General features: G+C 49.0%; 1 protein-coding gene across 1 annotated transcript in view; it reads left to right on the top strand.

Moving 5' to 3' along the window:
* The window catches only part of LOC147604018 (cilia- and flagella-associated protein 251-like), a 212740-nt gene that overhangs the window by 30085 nt on the left and 159799 nt on the right, over positions 1-22856 (top strand). The window contains exons 8-9 of the mRNA XM_086795115.1: positions 16086-16249; positions 16458-16559. Coding sequence (XP_086651241.1) covers positions 16086-16249; positions 16458-16559 — 266 coding nt within the window. The remainder of the gene's footprint in view (positions 1-16085; positions 16250-16457; positions 16560-22856) is intronic.

Raw genomic sequence — 22856 nt, 5'->3', positions numbered from 1 at the left:
CGAGAAGGGGGTTTAGAAGCCTAAGAAGAAAGGTAAATGTAACTATTGTGGGAAGCTAGGCCATTATATCAGTGAATGCGGAAAAAGGATGGAGAAGGAGAAGAAGAAAGAGTATGATTGATGCATCAGCACCAAGTGCTGAAAAGGAGGAGTCGACGGACTATGCACAGGATGTTTGGGAATTCATTGTGCACCGTAGTTATGATTGTTGTGTCCATGATGTATGCATGTCAGTGATAGATCAACATGTCTGGTACTTTGATAGTGGTGCTAGCAGCACATTACTTCTTAGCGTGATTTATTTTCCTCACTTGAGTCTTCTCCTTAAGGAGGAACAGTTGCATGTGCAAACAACTCGTATCTAGGCAAAGAAGTAAGAAGGTTGTTCTCATTGTTGCAAATGGTGGGACAATCACTCTCTTAGAATTCTTGTTTGTGACAGTCTCTGTCATCGCTAGGACAGGCCTAGTGTTCATATTTGTTGATGTCACATGCACTCTGCACTGTAGTGCATGGTGACAAGATGGCTAGTCCATCATTGTGTAGCAGTAGGACCCTTTAGGATATGTTTTTGTCGTATGTTGTGGCCCCATTGTAAGCCCTAGTTTTGGGATATGTCAGGCATGAGCTAGGTAGGTTTTTCTTCAGCCTTAGAGTGTTAGTCAATCAATCAAGTCTCTTAACCCACTTGAAGAGAATCATTCATGCATGTAGAAGTTAGTAGAAGCCGAAGCCTTAGGGTTTGCATTAGTTCATGGTCTGAATTTGCATGGCATTCATCTCATGTGCATGTGAAACATTGCATTAGCCTTATATCATTTTACCCAGCATTAACATCCAGTCGGCCAGCTTATTAGCATTAAATTCAGTATTATTACCATATATTCAGCATATTTCATATTATAAAGTCGTGTAGCTTATTATCTCAGGCGACTAGCTCTGTAGCCAGCCGACCAGCCCATATATGCATATAAATAGCAAGCGTTAGCAATCATCTCATTCATTCCAGTATTCAGCATTCATCATCTATCAAGCACAAGCATTCAGCCAGCAGAAAACTCAGCTTGTGAAGAAGCGCTTCAGCCCAACTAGCTCTTCTCAACCCCACTGCAGAATTTAGCACTCATACTTCATCATTTTCTCCATCCTCCCAGGTGAAGGAAAACGCAGCATATTCAGTCATTCTCTTGCATATTCACAGCCGTAGAAACAGACCCAATTCAGCCATCTCTCAGCCTCAGTCTTGCAACCTTCCTACAGCCCCTTGGAAGAGTGCATTGGCATCGACATTGGTCATCATTGGTGCTTTTCTACAATTGTGTACAATCAGCCGGACTCTTGGTCTTCCGAAGGTCTTGCATTTGGCTTATCTACAGTCCAAAAGTCAGTCATATAGTCATTCTCTTCAAAGTAAAAAAAGCAAATACTCCTTGCAATAGGAGGGGGCCCTTCAGTGGGTAATTTGGGACCCAGCGAGACGCGTGACCGCTTGCAGCGGGAGATCACCCTTGGCATCCACACACATAGATAGGCTAGAATGCTCTTCAAATGCTTTGTGCGGAAGAAGAAGCGGGATTACCTGACCAAGCTTGAGATGGAGATATACCAACTATTTTTGGGGCAGGACAGGAAGAGGGCATGGAAGATGTTCCATGAGCGACAACCACCCACACCTATCACAGCACTTGAGGCATGGCATGAATATGCAAGAACTTTATATGAAGTACCAAGGCAGCCCCCCACCCCTCATCCGTCAGCAACCCGCCCGGATCATAGTACTTTTGTCACCATTCGGATAGTTTTGGATGCTATTGACAGACTATGTAATGGAAGAGCCCAAGACCAGGATGGTTTGGTAGCAGAACATTTTTCACATGCCAGAGATGTATTGGCACCAGTGCTAGTACACATGTTTAACAGGGCCATTTGCGAAGGTTTCCTAGACAGTTGGTTGGCACATACTATTGTACCTCTATTTAAGTGACCCCATGATACTAGGGAACTACAGGACCATCATGATTGGCCATTGCTTGGCCAAGATATTCAGATCTATTTTGGATCAAGAGCTGAGTAGATGGGCTAAGACATATGGACTCAGAGCACCTGGGTAGGCAGGTTTCAGACGAGGTTTCACGACTTCGGATCACATATTTACCCTCAGGGCTCTCATTGAGGAGTGACGAGCACGGGGGAAGAGGATATATTGCTGCTTTGTGGACTTCCGCAAAGCCTTTAACACGGTGCCACGTGCCAGACTCATGAGGAGATTGCATGACATTGGTGTTCCCGAGGAGATGCAGTGGGGCATTTATGCATTATATGAGGCGGTGATAGGTAGAGTACGGACTCCCGGAGGCATGTCGGATATAGTGACTAGCACCATTGGCGTGAAGCAGGGATGCCCACTGTCACCCACCCTCTTTGGACTTTTACATTGATGAGATATCCGACTACATTGACAGGATGGGGGGCAGGGGGCCAGTCTGGCAGGGGTTTGGATACCCATACTGCTATATGCCGATGACATTGTACTTATTGCAGACTCCCTTGAGGGTTTGCAACAGCATTTGGATGCTTTGCAGTCATTTTGTGCAAATAGGGACCTCACAGTGAACCTTGGGAAGACTAAGATTATGGTCTTCAATACTGCACAGGCTTGGGTGACTAGATCCGACCATCAGTTCACTTTTAGAGGTGAATCAGTGGAGTACACCAGATCATGTGTACCTAGGAGTCACATTCATCAGCGGACCACAGTTCTCTATGAGGCAGGCAGCAGAGGCTAGATTGGCACGTGGATATGCAACCTAGGGCACCAGAGAGACAATGTGCCTACATTTAGTTTCAGGAGCCGCGCACCAAACTCTGGTTGTTTGACACATTGGTCACACCTACACTCTTATATGGCTCACCCATATGGGGATCCAACCTCTAACACACGAGGAGGAAGCCGCTTGTCTACCAGGTCGGACCACAGAGAGATTTCTATGATGGATGGCAGGTACTAGAGAAACCACTGGTGACTATGATCGCACGCATGATTCGGAGCAAACCATCGGTACCTCATGAGATTGTCAGAGCAGAGATAGGAGCAGCACCAGTGGTTACCGAAGCCCTGTTCCAGTCAGTGACATTTTTGCAGAGGATATGGGAGCTCCCCAGACAGAGATACCCACACCTAGCACTTATCTCTTCCAGGCAGTTAGCAGCAGACGGCGATACACGATGTTGGTACGCCCAAATGTGTACCTGGCTGAGATTACATGGCATGAAGATTGATGTACTCCCTCCATTTGATTATAGCCTGGACTGCCCCTTCTTGGACCTTATTTTCTCTGAGCAGAATAGGGTGATCAAGATGGACATCGTGAGGCTAGATGCAGAAAGGACATGGTCCAGCCCCCCCTACCTCTAGGCGCGAAGATGGCCCACTACCGAGACCATTTTCTACATCTCTCCCCCAGATGGCTTTGTGACACGGTCTACATACATGGACACCCATCTCTCACATGGCATTCGCAGTGCCATTGGACAGATCCACACTTCATCACATCAGCTGAGGGTAGAGACTGGCAGATACGAGGGGATGAAGTCAGAAGACCGCATTTGTTAGCTGTGTCACCAGGAAGTGGAGTTAGAGGAGCACTACATATGCCAGTGTACTGTGTACTATGAGATACGAGGGAGATACTGGTGTCTCTTCTAAGAGGGTTTTGGACCATTACAACATGTGATGGAGTTTGAGGATCAGAGATGTTTGGGGCTTTTCTTATTGGAACTCATCCGCCATCGAGAGGCTCTCCTACGAGCCAGGTCAGTACACCAGGATCCTGTTAGAAGTCATCTCCTGTCTACTTTTATACACCAGGGCCTTTGTTGTGGGTGTGCCTGCCCTTATGAGGTGTTTTATCATTTTTCCTCACTCCCCGTATTTTTTCCCTACTTTTCCCCATTTTCCAGTGGTGTGGAGGGATGCCAGAGGTTGGCAGGAGCACCTAGTGGCTGGCCGACTGTCCCATCAGCAGACGTGTGACTAGCCGACTGCCCATCAGCAAGTGTGGAGTGATTTATTGCTGGCCAACTTGCTGTATGCAGTCGTGGGCTTCATTTATTGCTGGCCGACTGCTCATGCAGTCGTGGAGGGCCACCAGTGCTGGCCGACTGCTCACATGGGGCATATAAATAGGCCCCATGCCCCCACCACTTCCTCATTCAGTCTTTTGCGGGATCTTGTGTATAGAGAAGAGTTAACACACCTATCTCTCTGTTTTTCTTGTGCTGTCTATTTTTTGCATTCTACTTGCTCTTGTCTACCCAAGTTTGGTTATCATTTCTGCTGCATATTCTGACATGGTATTAGAGCCCTAGGCTCGTGATAGATCTTGGGAGCATTCAGTTGCTCTACGGGACTGTGAGACTAGCCAGGTTGTTTGGGAAGGCGGTGTGGAGAATGGTATCTACAAGCTCTCTGCACTCTCCTCGTTGACAGGTTCTCAGGTCGGAGATTTTTGGCACTTTCGTTTTGGCCACTTAAATGTGGATGCATTGAGGCGAGCTTTCCGAGACCAGATGGTGGTTGGCTTGCCAGATGTTGGTAGTAGGCAAGGGCGCTACAGTTCTTGCATACGTGGTAAGCAGCACAAGGAATCCTTTCCGAAGAAGGCTTCCAGGCGGGCTTCGAAACCATTGGAGTTGATTCACACTGATTTGTGTGGACCTCAGCAGACACCATCTTTGGGAGGATCTCTCTACTTTATGCTGCTTGTTGATGATTGTACCAGATTCACGTGGGTCTACTTTCTTTCCCAGAAGGACCAAGCTTTTGCACGGTTCAAGGATTGGCACATGATGGTGGAGAAAGAGTCTGGATTTCAGGTCAAGACTCTCAGGGCTGATAAAGGAGGTGAATTCTCCTTGACTGTATTTCTCAGATTTTGTGCAGATAATGGCATCAAAAAGGAACTGGCCAATACTGGATCGCCTTCGGAGAATGGAGTTGTCGAACGCAAGAACAGGACTGTGGTGGAGATGGCGAGGACCATGCTGGAGCATCGTGATCTTCCTCGTCCACTTTGGGGAGAGGCTGTGGCAACGGTTGTCCATACCCTCAACCGATCTCCAACGACTTCAGTACCCCATATGACTCCATTTGAGGCATACTTTGGCAGGAAACCTGATGTCTCGCACTTCCGTGTCTTTGGGAGTGATGCGTATGTACATATTCCGAAGAAGTAGAGGGGGAAGCTTGACTCCAAGTCCCACAAGCTTGTATTTGTGGGGTATAACTCTCTTTCCAAGGGATACAGGTTGTATGATCCAGACAGGAATGAGATTGTTGTCAGCTGGGATGTGGTCTTTGAGGAGCATGTTCCAGTATCCACTGTCGAGGAGCCGCCACTTCTTGGAGATCCAGAGGAGTCTGATGATGATTCCCAGACCATCATTCCAGTTGATCAACCTCAGTCAGTACAGGAGGTTGAGCCCGCACAGCTGGAGTAGAGCCCCCGCGATCACAGGACTCCACGATCTGTTCAAGTACCTAGGTGGTTGTTAGACACCCTTCGGGAGTCAGGTGTCACGGAGCTACCCTCCGAGTGGACCACAGAGGACGGCCCTCGAAGATCACATAGAGTCCGAGATAAAAGCAACACAGCGGAGCTTCTTCTGGTGAACTATGCTTTGATGTCTCGTATCATGCGGGACAACGAGCCCACTTCCGTAAAGGAAGCCCTTTCACAGGATACTTGGAGGAAAGCCATGCAGGTGGAACTTGATGCCATCGAGAAGAAGAACACTTGGGAGTTGGTACCGAGGCCGTCGAAGCGGTCAGTCACATTGGTGTCAAATGGGTCTTTAAGACCAAATATGCGTCTGATGGGTCGGTGGACAAACACAAAGCTAGACTTGTGGGTAAAGGTTATGCTCAGCGGCCAGGCATCGATTACCAGGATACCTTTGCACCGACAGCGCGGATGTCCACAATTCAGACCATTCTTGCCCTTGCTTCTTCTCAGAGGTGGCCCGTGTATCAAATGGATGTAAAATCTGCGTTTCTTAATGGTGACCTCCTACAGGAGGAGGTGTATGTTGAGCAGCCTCCAGGCTTTATTGCTCCAGGATTTGAAGGGATGGTTTACAGGTTACGTAAGGCCTTGTATGGTCTTAAGCAGGCTCCCAGGGCTTGGAATCAGAAGATTGATTCCTTCCTTATTCGAACTGGATTTCAGAGATCGGTTGCAGATCCGAACTTGTCTCTCTTTCGGGAACACGGCATGGTCACGCTTATCATCCTTTACGTGGATGATCTCATTCTCACTGGCGGTCATGTGGAGCACATTAGAGTGACGAAGGTTGTCTTGTCAAAGGAGTTTGAGATGACCGACTTAGGCTTACTCCACTTCTTTTTGGGATTGGAGATCTGGTAGACCCAGAGGGGGTTTTTCGTCTCTCAGCAGCGGTATGTTCATGAGTTGCTTGAGGCCTTTGGGATGGAGAACTGCAAGCCTATTACTTCGCCAATGGACCCGAATACAAAGTTAACCGTTACTGATCCTTGTGAGCCAGTTGATGCCTCGCAGTACCGGAAGTTGGTTGGTTCATTGATCTGGTTGCTGAACACCAGATTGGACTTGAGCTTCTCCGTGGGACTGTTGAGCTCTTTTATGCAGACGCCATTGAAGTCTCATTGGGACGCAGGATTGCGGATCTTGCGGTATCTGCAGAGTACGAAGGATCTGGGACTCTTTTACACAGGAGGGGATGGAGTCAGGCTCCAAGGTTGGAGTGACTCAGATTGGGGAGGAGATCCAGGCATGAGATCTACTTCAGGATACAGTTTCACCCTCGGCTCAGGAGCAGTTTCTTGGAGCAGCAAGAGGCAGCCAACTATTGCCCTTTCTTCGACAGAGGCAGAGTACCGGGCTGCTTGTGGTGCTGCTTGTGAGGTTGTGTGGCTGCGGAGGCTGCTAGGCGAGATTGGGTTTCCACAGTAGGAGCCCACAGTCATCTAGTGCGATAACCAGAGTTGTATAGCTATTGTTCGGAACCCGGTCTTCCATGCCAGGACCAAGCATATAGAGATATAGTATCACTTGGCTGGTGACATCTTACTACTTTATTGTTCGATGGAGGACAATGTGGCGGACCTCTTCACGAAGTCTCTACCTCAGGCTACTCTCAGGCGGCACTCCAGCTCCCTTGGGTTGGTTTCACAGCCAGGAGCTGAGAGGGGGTGTTAGAAGTCATCTCCTGTCTACTTTTATACACCAGGGCCTTTGTTGTGGGTGTGCCCGCCCTTATGAGGTGTTTTATCATTTTTCCTCACTCCCCGTATTATTTCCCTATTTTTTCCCATTTTCCAGTGGTGTGGAGGGATGCTAGAGGTTGGCAGGAGCACCTAGTGGCTGGCCGACTGTCCCATCAGCAGATGTGTGACTGGCCGACTGCCCATCAGCAAGTGTGGAGTGTTTTATTGCTGGCCGACTTGCTGTATGCAGTCGTGGGCTTCATTTATTGCTGGCCGACTGCTCATGCAGTCGTGGAGGGCCACCAGTGCTGGCCGACTGCTCACATGGGGCATATAAATAGGCCCCATGCCCCCACCACTTCCTCATTCAGTCTTTTGCGGGATCTTGTGTATAGAGAAGAGTTTACACACCTATCTCTCTGTGTTTCTTGTGCTGTCTATTTTCTGCATTCTACTTGCTCTTGTCTACCCAAGTTTGGTTATCATTTCCGCTGCATATTCTGACAGATCCACCCTGCCAGTGAGCCATGATAGATTTTTTCAGGGCCAGGACCACCCCGACAGATACGACCAGGACCTCCACTACCCCCTCGGTGAGCCAGACGTCCCATGACATAGCCATAGCACTTTGTCGAGCGAGATGCCCACGTGTACCAGGACGCCGTCCACGGCGGCTTCATCACCGGTGGATTAGAGCCATTATCACCTGCCACAGGAGACGACTGCCCCACCACTTTAGTTTCTCTATCTTACAGCACCCCATGAGAGAGATACTGAGATGAGCAGATTACACCAGTCTTATGCTAGTTGTAGATATTATACACTTTTGTTGTACCTCAGTAGGAGTATTTTCCTTTCATAGTTGTCTAGGACTGTTTTAGGACTTTTTTAGTCCTTTTTGTCTTACTTTTGAAGAGACACCATCACCCGTGTACTATGTTTTGGTCTCATAGGCCAGTTTGGCATGTCGCAGACTTTAATATATCTTTCTTTCTTTCTTTCTTTCTCTCTCTCATCTCTTAAAGTTTGAAGTGTTAAAGTGGAGTGCTAAAGACTCACGAAACTCAGGATACAGAAGGTGGTGTGAGAATTTGTGTGACAAGATGCTACATCTACGCATAATTCTGCTGCATGTTACATTGGTATCAGATTTAGCTTGTCCACACACACCGCATCCTAGCGTAAGAGCATCCTTGGATGGTCATACGTTGCTCTGTCATGACCAGTGACTTTAGAATAATGTCTATAGAGGAGAGTACACATCAACAGGAAGACGTCTCCATCGAAGGAGACCGTGCTCTTCCACCAACAACAGATACCATAGCTCTACTCCGAGCTCAGAACCAACTTCTCATGGAGCGTCTCCAACTCTTGGAGTGTAACTAATCGGGGACCAACAAACAAACAATACAATACTAAAACCAACTTTATGACATAGCAAAAGAACCATAAACAATCACCAAAAGAACACAGCACTGAGTTGGAACAGTTGGCCCCCCCGTAAGAACTTCTTTATTCCAATGAATAAACTATTACAATAGACCAAGGTACGGGTGCAATCCTGCACCGGATTTTCCACAAAGGTCAGAAAACACTTGCTCAAAGATCTAGGTACCAACCAGCACCATCAACCAGTACAAATCAGCCTCGAAATAGCCCTAAAAACAGTGGCCACTCTGGGAAAAGAGAGAGAAGATGCTATCCTGCTGTACGACCAGCACTCAGAAGAAGGAGAACTGCTGTCCTGCTGTACGACCAGCACTTAGAAGAAGGAGAACTGTTGTCCTGCTGTACGACCAGCCTCAGTGAAGGGAGAACTGTTGTCCTGCTGTACGGCCAGCACTTCAGGAGAGAGGAAAGCTGTTGTACGACCAGCACTTCAGGGGAAGAGAAAGCGTGCGCTACTGCCCTGCTGTACGGCCAGCGGTGAGTAAAAGGAGGAGAACATGCTGTTGCTGCTGTATGGCCAGCGCTCAAGACAGAGAAGAAGAGCATGCTGTTCCTGTACGGCCAGCGCACCAATAGAGAGAGAACACCCAAACAGCCACTGCTGTACTGTACGGACAGCGAAAGAGTGCTTTCTGCCAAGCCTGCTGTGTCGAACACAATCCTGATGTATTGGTGATCAGTCCTTGGGTGGCTGCGTCGAGAGGTATGAGGGGCTGGTTGTGCTGGTGTGTGAGTTTGGGAAGTGGATCGATGAGAGATCCACAGAGTTGTGTAGCACCTTCATAATATCCTTGGGCTACGAGGAGCTTCTTGGGTACCCAAGAGCAAGAGCTCCTTCCTTGTGTGCCTTGGGGCTAAAGGTGTTCCTAGTGTGAGTGAGGCTTGTTAGTGGGGTTATTCCTGTGAAAAGGGTTAGCAACAGTGGTGGTGTTTTTGAGGTAGGTTCGAGGGGAGCTACCGAGTTGGGGGTTGATAAGGGTGTGTGAGGCAATTGGTTATTCAGAGGGGGGAGAGGGCTTTTTTTTTGGCGGAATGGACCTATATGGGTCAGAGAGCGGAGTGATAGTGGAGAGGGGAAGATGGGGGTCATGGCCTCCTGAGGGAGATCCATGTGTCATAGGTCATCAAGTTGTTATTATCCCCTGTATCGACGAGAGCCAATTTTTGGGTGAATCTTGTTGGGGTTGTCATTCCTAGCCACAACTGAGCATGTTTCACTTCCGAGTCTTCTTCTTCGAGGTCTACTACTTGGGCCATGTTTATCACTATGTTTTTCCCTTGAAATTTTATTTGGTGCTCTCTTTGGCCTCTCGTTGGGCTATTTCTTTCATCTCTTCATGCTATTTTTTATGTTGTTTTTTGTCATGAATGTCCCTTAGTGTGGTTTTGGTGAGTGGGGACCATAGTACCATTAAAATTTGCTACCATTGAAGTATCCTTCCATCTCGATGTCCTCAAGTGTTTCTATGCACACTGTGCCTTACGAGGTTATCTCAATTGTAAGATTCCTCCCCAGCCTCTCAGGATGTCCAGTATCTTCCCCTGTAGTCAAATCCCTCTTCAGAAATATAAAAGATCTTGTTTCTACCAGTTTTGGCCTAGAGAGCCTATTCATTACTAACAAATATTCAACTAACTCTGGTCATGTCCTTGTTCCTCCCCATCCCCCTTGTGTATTCATTACTAACAAATATTTAATTAACTTTGCATTTTTACCATCCAAGAGGATACTTGTAATTAAGTGTAGGTCTCAAAGTTGCCTGCGTGCGTGCTGGCCGGCTGCCGGAGACAAGCATGGTGGCTTCCAATGATTGAAGAGAAGAAGACGATAGCTCAAGGTCCGCATTAGAAAATACGCAGTTGGGGCTGGCTTCAGATGGGGATGAGGCAGAGGCTGCCATAGAGTCCTCCAAGGGGGATAGACCGGGGGCGGCGGGCTCCAACTGTGGATAAAGCATGGAACCAAAGACCAGGCGCGCAGGCGGGCAGGGGCGGTGGAGAGGACTACTCCATCCAAGTGCGTGGGCACTGGGGCGAAGTAGGAAGGAAGGGCGAGCAGGGTGGAGAGGCAGGTGAGGGTGAAGTGGGAGTCTGCTTGTGGGAGGGCAAGGGAAGAGATAGAGAAGGGGCGATGGAGAAGGGGCAGTGCATAGGCTGGATGGGGAGGGTACGAAGGGGCAGGGGCGAGCAGAAGAGAGCTATGTGAGCAGGTGTTTGGGGCGGGGGGGGGGGTGGGGGGGATTGTTGCATTGGTGAGCTCCAGCTATTAGACAATGAAACCTTCCATTAATTTCTGATTTGTAGAGTAGGTGGTTCAGGAATTGGATAAAAATGGGTGTAGCGAAACTACAAATGGGCAGGCATAGCTGCTGAAAGAAAGAAAGAAAAAAAGATATATAAACGTCTGCTAAAGGCTGAAATGGCCCATGAGACCAAAACAAGGTACAACTGATGATGATGATGTCTCATTATAACAAATCTGAAAGAAAGAATGAAAATAGTAATATCCTAAGAGAGCTAAGAGCTGAAAGCTGAAAGCTGAACTGCTGAATCGTCGCGGTAAACTTCTCCGGTGGCGGGCAATGATGGCTCGAATCTGCCGATGGTGAGGGAGTCGTGGACGCGATCCTCGTGGTCATGGGCGTCTCGCTCTACAGATGGCAATGGCCCAGGGTGACTCCTCTGGAGGGTGGTCTGCCAGGTAGGCCTATAGATGGGGGAGTAGAGGCTGGTGGGGTTACAGTGCTGGCTCTGAAAAAATCTGTGAGGGCTCTCTGTGGAGGCGGCTCTGGTCCCACTGCCCTCATGTCCCTCAATAGGCTCTCTCTGTGGCGTCTAAGCTCAAGTATGAAGAGCCCTAAGCACCTTTGGTCCTCAAAGTCCATGATCCGACGCAAAGGTCCAAAGCCTTCACGGAACAGGCAGTGGTACCTCCCTCGGATCTCATAGTAGACAATACAACGACATATATAGTGTTCCTCCAACTCCACCTCCTGATGGCAAAGCTGGCATATGCGGTCCTCTAGTGATATATCCTCATATCGACTTGTCTCTATCCTCAGCCGGTGTGAAGAGGTGTGAATCTGTCCAGTAGCACTCCGAATACCATGTGAGAGGTGTGTGTCCATGTAAGCATGGCGTATAATAAACCCGTCCGAAGAGAGGTGTAGAAAATGACTATGGTAGTGTGCCATTTTCGTGCCCAACGGCTGCGGGGGCCTGACCCATGTCCTCTCTGTATCTAGTCTCACAATGTCCATCCTGATCACCCGATTCAGCTCTGAACGGCTGAGATCTAAGAACGGCAGTCCACGTTGTAAGCAAAAGGCGGGAGTGCATCAATACTCGTGCGATGCAAGGCCAGCCATGTGCGCATCTGGGCATACCAACACTGGGTGTCTCCCTCATTTGCAAGCTGTTTGGAGGAAGTGAGTGCTAGGCGAGGGTATTTCTGCTGAGGGAACTCCCATATTCTATGGAGAAAAGTAACTGCACGGAAAAAAGCCTCAGTAACCACTGGGGCAGCCCCCATCTCTGCCCTGATGATCTCATGTGGTACAGATGACTTGCTCCGAATCATGCGTGCAATCATCATCACTAATGGCCTCTCCATATGCTGCCATCCATCATAATAGTCTCTCTCTGGTCCGTCCGGTCCTGCCAATGGCTCCCTCCTCTTATGGAAAAGACTAGGCCCCCATATCTCTGCTCCTCCATAGAGAAGTGTCGATGTAACCAGAGTGTCAAATAGCCATAGTTTCGTGCGTGGCTCCTGAAACTGTATGTCTGCGCACTGTCTCTCAAGTGTCCCCAAAGCTGCGAATCCTCGTGCTAGTCTAGCCTCTGCTGCCTCCCTCATAGAAAACCGCGGCCCTCTGAAGGTCACCCCAGGTACACATAGGATCTGACATACTCAACTCGCTCTCCTCTAAACGTAAACTGCGTTTGTGTTCTAGTCACCCATGCTTGTGTGGTATTAAATGTCATAACCTTGGTTTTACTAAGGTTCACTGTGAGATCTTTGTCCACACAAAGTAGCTCTATTAAACATGTGTACAAGGATCTGGACTAGAGTATCCCGTGCATATGAGAAATGTTCAGCTGCTAGACCTTCATGATCTTGCGCCCTCCCTATGTGTAGTCTATCAATCGCATCTAGCACCATCCGCAAAGTGAAGAAAACACAATGATCCGGTCGACACGGAATGGGAGGCTGTCCAGGTACATCATATAGGGACATCGCATACTCATGCCAAGTCTCGGGTGCCATGATCGGGGTAGGTGGCTGCCTCTCCTGGAACATTTGCCAAGCCCTCTTACTGTCCTGACTCAAGAATAATTGGTACAACTCTGCCTCGAGCTTTGCTAGGTAATCCCGCTTCTTCTTTTGCACAAAGCGTTGGAAGAGCGTCTTGGCCTGTCTGTGTGTACGTGCCCCAAGGGCAACATCTCTCTGTAGTTGAGCTCGGGTCTCTCGGCATTCGTCATCATACTAGCTATTCTGCGGAATAGTACTGCTCAAGGACTTAGAGGCAGCTATAGTATATGGGAAAGCATATGCTGCCGAGGTATGTAGTACCTCTGTAAAGCCTCTCGTAAGCTCCTCTAAAGGGCTATCTGGGTCAAGAGTGAAAAGGCCATCGTAAGTCTCTCGTGTAAAATGGTATCTAGGGTGGCGAGAGAGAGGTAATGGCGATAATCGTCTTTGGTTCCTGCATACCACTGTGAAGCATAAGTATGCATGATCTGCCGCCATCCCAATCGGCCTGTCAGAAATATAGAAACTTTGGATATTTGGCATCAAAGTAGGGGATCCCATCAAGTAGTCCACTGTACTAGCGCCCTTCTTGTTATTCCAGCATGTAAAAGCACCCGAACCGGGCCATCGTGACAAACCATTATAAATAAGCAACCCAGGAGCACTCCCCAAAGCCAAGAGATGTGTTCCATACTCTGTGATATCACCCATATCCTGTGATATGTCCTCTGTATGCCCACTTCATCCGCTTCAAGCTCTCTATATAAAGGCTCCTTTGTGTCATAAAGTGTTGATTGCTCATTGCCCGTACGAGCATTGAAGTCCCCCAACAAAAGAATGTCTCTCAAGTTAGCAAAGCGTATGATGTCCTCATACAATGGCAAATAAGGTGACTCTCCCTGCTGTGCATATCTTGAGTAGGCAGGAGGAAAATAGCATACGGCAATGTATATGTCCTGTAGCCTCTCTGTGTGAACTCTAATCCACATATATCGTGCATCTGCGTCTCTATGTACTACATGAACCCTATCCCGAAGCTCCTCGCTAAATAACACAGCCACTCCGCCTGATCCTCTAGTACTACTTGGTGTACGTGGGTGGAGGCAATAAACCGACTCCCATGTATATCCGCGCACTGTTGGGAGGCGACTCCCTGCACACTGATGGGTCTCCGTATAGAAGACAATGTCTCTATCTCTAAATGTGTCTTCGAAGTATCCTGCATCTAGACGTAGAGATCCATTACAATTTCATACTGTCATCTTTAGGGTTCCATGGGCCGCGCACCGTCATGTAGATCGGCGCTCTGTAATAATCACCCTACCGTCCCTGTACACTGCCCACTTCCCTTCCTTCCATGCTTCATATACCCGAGGCATATGCTCTTTTTCTGTGTGCTACTTGTATTGGTGTTAGATTCTCATCCACATAAATCTTCTCTCCCTTGAGAGCCATCCTTTTTGATAGAAGGCCCTCTTCGATCCCATGTCTGGGAACTTCAAGATCAATGCCCATGCCTTTGTAGCATCCTTGCCCACTATTCAAGCATCCACTATGGGGAGCTCAGATACTCCCATTTTAGTGCCAAGATCTTTTGCATCCTCTTTTGGGGAGCTTTTCTCATTCCATCCAATAACTCGCACATGTAAGGCCCTGGCACGTCTCTTAGCCTCCTCCTCTAGAGTGGCATTCATTACCTTGACTTTATCAACTGACACGCCCTTGTGTTTCTTCACTACATCAATCCATTTGGTATTCTCTTCAACATCTGCTTTTGTTTGCTTTGTCACCTCAGCAAAGGATCTGATCTCTTTCTCAACGTGTGTTTTCAACTCCTTAATTTCATCAGCAAGTTGGGGTGTTACCGACCCCCTTGTCCTTCTAGCTGTTTTTTGCATGCCAGAAGTTCTCCTTGGAGTTCCTTGATCAAGACATCTTTATCTGTTATGCATTTCTCCATCTTCGTTTTCCAGGATTCGACCTCAGCCATTGCATCACTAACTTTTTTATACACCGCAATTTCCATTACATTCACCTCTGTTCTCAAGAGGGCCTGCATTTCCCCTTTCAGTGCCGTGTACATCTCAGCCCGCAATTCCGTTAGTATTTCCTTGTGCAACTCCTTCCTCATGCGTAGCAGCAGGCAGCACTGAGTAGAGAAAAAAGCACAAGCAGGCAGAGCACATGCTTACACATCGGGCAGAGGACAAGCATGCAGTGGGAGAGCATAGCAGATGAAACTGGGTATTGGAGTTGCTTCTATGAATTCTCTGTCTGCAGGATGCTGTGTCTTAGGGACAACCCTTGTGTGAGATCTGAGCTGCAATGGGCCGTCTTGTGGACTGTGGCATCTGTTCCACATAATCTGAGCTGGCCAGTCCTTGCAGCCTCCACCGGATTTGGGAAGAATAAGTTCTCTGATTAGGAATCATCGAGCATAAACAATTCTCGCTAATGTTTCAGTGGTCATGAAACTTTGGGCAGTTTCTCATTCTCAAGTGGCTTTTGGGTGCTCTCATTCTTACGTGCTGCAACCCAGGTCCATTACCATTCAACCCTACTAGTCACCCCCATCAATGTACAGTTTTTGAGCTTTAAATGAGATTCCCACCTGAAAGCCACCTCAAACTGTTGGTCGAAGACAAGCTCTGCATCAATGTTTCTTAACTGATCAAGATGCTTGAAAGTGAACATTCTTGAAACCCAATCAAAAACAATTTCTACTTTCTCTTGTTTCTTTTCGTGCGTGACAAGTTTGATCTCTCAACCCTACTTTTTTCTACTTACAGTTTTGTAATTATGAAGTGCAGCTTTAATTCTTAATGATGGTTCTTTTTCAGTGTGGAGTTGTGAAATTTCCGCTTTGTAGAAGACGGTCTATCTCTCCATGGCCTATGACCTCTTTGATTTACTGAATTCAGCCTAAATGCTTTAAGTCATTAAAGGCTGCAGTACATAAATGTCTAATATTGCTTTAAATCTTTATGACTTCAGCAGTAGAAGCCACAATAGGTTGTTACTCGGTTATAGGAAATCTTTGGTGTCCTCTTGATTTCTTGCACCTCAGTCAAATTTTTTGTACTGCTCATAGCTTTCTACTGGTGTACTCATAGAGCTTTGGATGAGGCGCAGGAGAAATTACTTCCATATCTTTTTCTGCAATGGATGACTACAAACAAGACAGCACAGTGATAACTCTTCGAGTGCCACCTTTTGTAGTCGGTACAAAAAAAGGACATGTGATTTTCCTTCATGCTGCTTTATTTGATGAGCAATCAGGCTCCTTGCATTGCAAAGTAAACCATTTCACAAAGAAATCAGTTGTCTTGTACTTACATTTTTAAAAATATAAGAAGATTTTGTGATTGTTTTTCTGTTACAAGGAAATCAGTTTTTGTTAGTCCCTGTACAGGAGACGAACACAAGAGTACTTGTCTTTTCTTGCAACTTCATTCTATCAAAAGAGAATTAACTTGCACTTGTCCTTTATGTTCTAACGTTTAGGGAGAGGAGATGATGGACTATGTGCCAAAGATGATCAAGAGTGTCTGCGCACATCCTCAATTGCCACACTTTGCAATCATAAATGCAGATGGCCTTTTTCAGGTTGCTTTTAAGCCTACATAAAGTGAGAATAATGCACAAATCAGAAGAGAACTTAATCATAGATTTGTACATACATAGTGTCAGAGAAAAATTAAGATTAGTGTCAGTTCAGCAACACTTCGATTAACGGGAATAAGAAGGGGTGACAGCGAGAGAAAACCCAGCCATTAAATTGAACCACAAAAACCTAAATATCATTCAGCCAAAAAATTAAAAAAGTACACAAATACATGATCTATCAAAACATTGATGTTGCCCACGCTGCTTGTGTGTATATTGTGACCGTCTCCCTCCTTGGCATCTCCCTCTTTATCCACATGCCCTACATCCCTTCCATATCCATGCTAGGATCTTGGTCGGATTAACACTGAATATTTTATCCCTAATAGCTTTGACCTTTGCCCCCCATCATAATTACTTTAAAAAAAAAAACCAGTGCTCTTTTACCAAAAAACAATATACATGTATAGGATGTACTTCAGAGAGAAGTCATCCAATGAAAAAAGCTAAAAACAGAAGACTTCAAACTGTGGGATGCCTATAGCCTCCAGTTGTCGATAGTCATGGCACGAAAGAAAGCATAAGAGTTCAGAGAAGGCTGTCGAAACATAGCATGATTCTGAGCCTTCCAAATAATCCAGAGTGCCCAATATATCATCCAAATGATCAAAGTGTCAAATCCGGCCATACTAGATGGCTGAACACCAAAAATCCAGAAAGGTTTTTTTTTTCTTTTTTTCCCCCCCGAGAAAAGATCCTTTCATTAGTTATATAAAAAAAACGCCCGTAGGGCTACAAAAGACCCTCTCCTGTTCATAAGAAAACAAAGCAGAGATCCAAGCAAGGTAGCTAGGGAGACTCTCCCTAGGTGCAGAAAAGTACAAATATTAGTACAAAGAACTGAGGGGCTATATCATACAATAGGAGGGGGGAAAAGCCAAACAGGTGGCCTGTAGTGCCAGCGGGGGGAACCCGCGTGTAGGGTATAGAAGGGGCCGCTGCGCCAAGTGGTGTGAAAGGCCTGGCGCCGCAAGATCGCCTCATCCGAGTAGCCCCGGATGCGGTCATACTGTCCTCGCGCAGGGTGTGGATCAACTCCTGCCAAATCCCCCGGACAGTCTTTGCTGGTGGCTCCGGTCTCCCCTCAAAGGCCCTGAAACACCGGGCTCTCCAGGTGAACCAGATGGTGAGGCTGCTGAGGAGCTCCCATCGTAGATCCCTCTCCTGTGTCCAGTTGGCGGACGAGAAATCCGGTGAAGGAACAAGGCGAGGCTGGCCCCTAATAAATCTGATGGTCTGGCTGTCCTGCTCCATCTCATAGCCCATAGCAGGCCCTGACGAAGTCGGCCAAGCAGTGGCACCCCACATATACATGCCCTCTGGAGAGAGGGGGGCCAGAATGCGCAGCATCCGCAGCCAAATCTGCTGCGCCTGAGGACAGTCCCATAGGCAATGTCTCTGTGTCTCCAAAGGGTGGCCGCTTCGGACACAGGCCGCCGGAAGACCACTGTAGACAAGCCAGGTGCCAATTGCAGAGCCCCTGTGGGCGTTTAGCCACTGGAAAGTCGAGATCCTGCGTGCCTGTTGACTAGCCCAGAGCCTCCAGGAACTCCTGTGAGAGTCCCTGTAGCCGCCAATGCTCCGATGCAGCTGGAGAGATCATCCTCCTCGCCGTCAAAATATGTCTCCCCAACCGAACAGTGTACTGGAAAAAGGTGATCTCTGTGGCCTCGGGGGATGTATAAGGATCATGCCACTCGTACTCGCCACTGGAGCCGGGCCAAGGGGCGCACTGCATATGCCCATATACGCCAATCAGAGTCTACATCTGCAGGGTCTGGGTCAATATGCCACTTCCGGGAAGTGGCGGCCACTACCCGTATCCTCAGAAAGATGCACTCTGCAACCAAAGGCGACTCCGCCTCCACTCTCTGAAGTCTGCCCTCATCCTGGATCTCATACTAGAGGCATCTACCATCCTCAGTGCAAGCTCTGACAGCAATCAGGATCTCCAACTGTGTAAAGGCTCCCATCCACCGTGAGGCCAGTGGCTCGAGAGGCGTGAACCACTGCCTCCTGAATGTCATCCCTCATAATCAGCCCCCCTCTGAAGTGACTCAGCCTCTCCACCTGGATCTCCTCTGGGAGACTGCAGAAGGCCTGCCAGTCTCCAAAACTACGTGCTGGGCCTGCCGCCAGTGGTCCCCAGGCTAGACGAGGCCGAGAACCCAGCATATGACCCTGCTCTTTGCGTACCGCTGGGCTCCAGATGAGCGGCTGTCTGGCTCGCTCCTCATCACAAGAAGGAGGTCTTTGAGAGAGTCCCGGTCTCAGCAACTCCCAAGCTCGCAAGATGCTCAAGGCAAATCTGTCCTCCCATCCTCTACTGAGGCCTGTCCTCCTCATCTCTATGAAGATCCATCGTATCTCTGGTGCCCAAGTGCCCCCTGTTGGGGGAGCCCTAGCCTGCAGAAGCTGCTGAAAAAGAAGCTCCTTCCAAGGCTCAGCGCCTGGAAGCAGCCCCCGAACAATAAGCTTCCCCAATAAGGCTCTACTCTGATCAACTGGATCTATAATGCCCAAGCCCCCTGGGCCAGCGGAAGTGTAATAACTGCCCAAGCAACCTTAGCCCGGGTTGACTGACCATCCTGCCCAGACCAAAGAAAGTTCCTGATCAGCCTCTGTACCTGGCTGATGCAAGAGCTCGAGAAGATCCAGCAAGACGTGATGATATCACCTGGTCGCTAAAAGCACCTGAGTTGCCACCACCACCCTCCCAGCCAAGGATAGCCAAGCTGTACTCCAATACAAAAGCTTCTTCCGAATGCTCAGAAGAAGCGGGGCAATCTACTGCTCAGGTGACAAATCTAGTCCAATCTGGCATCCCAAATACCGCACTGCTGTGCCAGGAGGAATCCATCTAAAACCCGGGTCTCGGCTCCATGCCAGAGTGGGAGCGCTACTGATCCAAAAGGCCACTGTCTTGCGCCAATTGATCAATGCTCCCGAAGCTGCACTAAAAACCTGAAGCGACTACTCTGCCCGCCGCTGAAGATTGGCCTCCTGGCCATGCAAAAATAAACCCGTGTCATCAGCAAACTCAGCATCGAGCAGGTCCTCCCCTCGGACTGGGAGCTGGAGTCCTCTCAAACCAACCTCCTCTGCCGTCAGATACATGCTCATAGCCTCAGCAAAGAAGAGAAAAAGAAAAGGGGCGAGAGGACACCCCTGACGGACTGATCTCGTCAACTCAAAACTCGGCCCCTGTTCTCCTGCCATCAACACCTGGCTACGAGCTGTGGAATATAGAGCCGCCACTCCTCGAATCCAAACTGGCTCAAAGCCCAGGCGAAGCATAGTGCCCTCTAAGAAACCCCAATCGACCCTATCGTATGCCTTCTCAAGATCGAGAAGCATCACGACCAGGTCCTCACCGAGAAATCTAGCTCAAGCCGTCGCCTCCCAAAAGGTGAAAATGTTGTCAAGGATACTGCGCTCCTTGACGAATCCTGTCTGGGTAGCATGAATCAACTCCCCCAGGAAGGGTTGGATCCTCAAACTCAAGGCCTTTGCTAAGACCTTGTAGACAGTATTGAGGATCGTACTAGGTCTCCAATGCCGAATATCATCTGATACTCCCTCCCCCTTGGGGATAAGAAAGATCAAGCCCTCTGAAAAGCTCTGTGGCATCACCCCAGTGTCCATAACATACTGAAAACCCCTGCAGAGGCTTGGCCCCAAAAGGTCCCAATAGCGCATAAAAAAGACAGGCGTCAATCTGTCCTCCCCAGGGCAACTGTGGCGCGGAAGGACCCTCAAGGCCTCAGCAAGCTCAATCTCTGAAAGAGGCTCACCCAGAACTGTGCGCATACGATCTGTGACCCTCCTCTGCACATGGGCCCACACAGTTTGTCTGCAAGCATCCCGAGCCTCAGTGGTTGGCTCCGCTGAAAGCAGGTCTCTATAGAACTCAGTGGCTGGCTCCGCTGAAAGCAGGTCTCTATAGAACTCAGTGGCAATGGCTCTGATCTCCCCGGGCTCAGTGGCTACCGATCCGTCTTGCCTCCTGAGCTGGCGGACTGCTGCTCGAGCATGGCGAGGTCCAGTAATCTCAAAAAACTCCCCAGTCACTCTATCACCAAGCTGCGTCCACTGAGAGGCCTGGCGACGATAGTAGAACTCATGTCTCTGCTCCTCTGCCTCTCATGTCTCTGCTCCTCTGCCTCTCTAACCTCCTGGCGTGCCTGGCTCAGCTGGGACGCCACCCACTCACATGTACGCTGTTGCTCCTGAAGGCGCTGAAGCAAAGCAAGGCTACGTCTCAACCGACGCTCCCGCTCGCGAGTCTCTCCCAGCCGTGTCAAGGCTGCAGCGTGCAAAAAAGAGCTGAGCTCGATGAGTCCCTGGGCACACTGGCCTGCTGCATCCTGGTCAGAGCTCTGGCTATCATGCCATATCCTCTCAATGTCCTCAGCGAGACTAGGATCTGTAAGTACCCTCTCTGGGATCCTCAACTGCAAGCTGGTCTCTCGTGTCCTCTCCTCAAGTGTCAAAATAACTGGCGCATGGTGTGAAAAAGAGGTGCCAGCGAGAATGCCAATGGAGCCCCCACGCTCCCCTAACCTGTCGCCCACATAGAAGCGATCAATCCGTGATAGATTAGTCCCTCCCATCCGATCGAGAGAAACTAAGACTGTCCTGAGAGCGGGAGAAAGCCTCATGCTGCCATGCATCAGTGATCATCAGTGTCATGCAAAATCGCTCCCAAGCTGCAAGCTCCGTGCCGTGCACTGTAACATGACTGCCTCCCACCCTAACGGCTGGGTCCTCAAGCATGTTGAAGTCTCCCCTGACACACCAATGTGCGGCCTCTGGCAATGCATCCGTAACCTGGGTCCAGAACTCTGCTCTGGTACTAGCATGGTTGGGCGCATAGACATTGAGCACGCCAAAGAGCTCATCATGCATCCTCAGAATGACATATTGTGCTCTACCAGGCACAATGATCCCGCGATCCACAATGGCCTGCCGCCATACATCCGCAATGACCATACATACTCCTCCCTGCCCACCCAAGGGGCCAAACCCTGCAGACCAAAATGTGTCCCATCTACCAGGCATCACCGAACCGTATCTCCGGATCCTGCTCTCACCCAAATGGTGCTCTTGCATCATCAGAATATCAATACTGCCCCCAACCAGGCATCTCTGAAGCTCCTGCCTCAAGCAACCATGATAACGTATATAGTGTGCGCCGCCAAGGCCCTGGACATTCCATGAGATGATCCTCATGGATGACCTGCTGAGGTGGAGGCTGTCTGAGCCATACGGCGGGCCTTCGCAAGTGGCTTGGATGGAGAATAGTCCCCATCCGAGTGGCTACGAGTCTGCCCACCCGGTGTGCTGCAAGAATCTTGGATCAGGCGCCAGTGGCTGTCCCCCATGGCGACCCCCTCCTGCTCAGACAGAGCAACCTCGTGTATGCATACATATCCAGGGTCGCGTGCTAAGTCTGCTACTATGTGAACCACCAAATGTCGAATCCCGGAGGCATCCACACTCCCGGTATCAAAGAAAAAATGAGCCAACTCCCAGCCTATCACGTCTGTCACCTCCATATCGCTCACATGGTGAGAAAACTCAACTGCCTGAGTCTTCAAAATGCTAAGAGCGAGATCCAGAGTCCACTCCCGGTCGCTAGGGCCACAGAGAGGGAATGAGAAGGCCACCGCTGAATCAAGTGCCTCCTCCCCTCGGGCCGGAGGTATCACTACATGAACTCTAATAGGTGCTGACTCATGGGGGCCCTCCGCTCCAAAAAGCCGTGTGAAGGAGTGATCAAAAGCCTCCGAGCGCTGTCTAGTGTCGAGACGACTCAGCCGACTGCGGATAGAGGATATCCGTGAAGCCCGAATCGGCATGGTAAGTCTCCTCTGCGGTGCTCAGTGTCCGCCGGACTGCACCGCTAGGGCCTCCCGGGGAGCTGAGGCGAGCGGGGGGGGAGGAGGGGGGGGAGAAGGGGGTGGAGAAGGAGCCGCTGCCAAAACCGGAGCGGGAACGGGAGGAGTTAGTGCTTGCAAGAAATTTCTGGACTCCGTGCAATGCCAAAGAAGATGAGGAAGCAACACTTTGTACACATTATTACTTGCCGAAAGCGCATTCAATGGAAGAGTGTTGGTATGACCAACAAGTTGCCTATCATGAAGTCTGTCTTGATCATCCAAGGATGGATGGGATCAAAAGGCTACAAGAGCATAGTTATAGTTTTCTGCACTTGCTTGTGATGCAAATTCAAGT

This window comes from Cibotium barometz, chromosome 62 (genome assembly GCF_041138505.1).
Source record: "Cibotium barometz isolate CiBa-2024 chromosome 62, ASM4113850v1, whole genome shotgun sequence".
NCBI classification, from domain to species: Eukaryota; Viridiplantae; Streptophyta; class Polypodiopsida; order Cyatheales; family Cibotiaceae; genus Cibotium; species Cibotium barometz.
The sequence above is the reverse complement of the archived record's forward strand: the minus strand, read 5'-3'. Positions and strand labels throughout refer to the sequence as shown.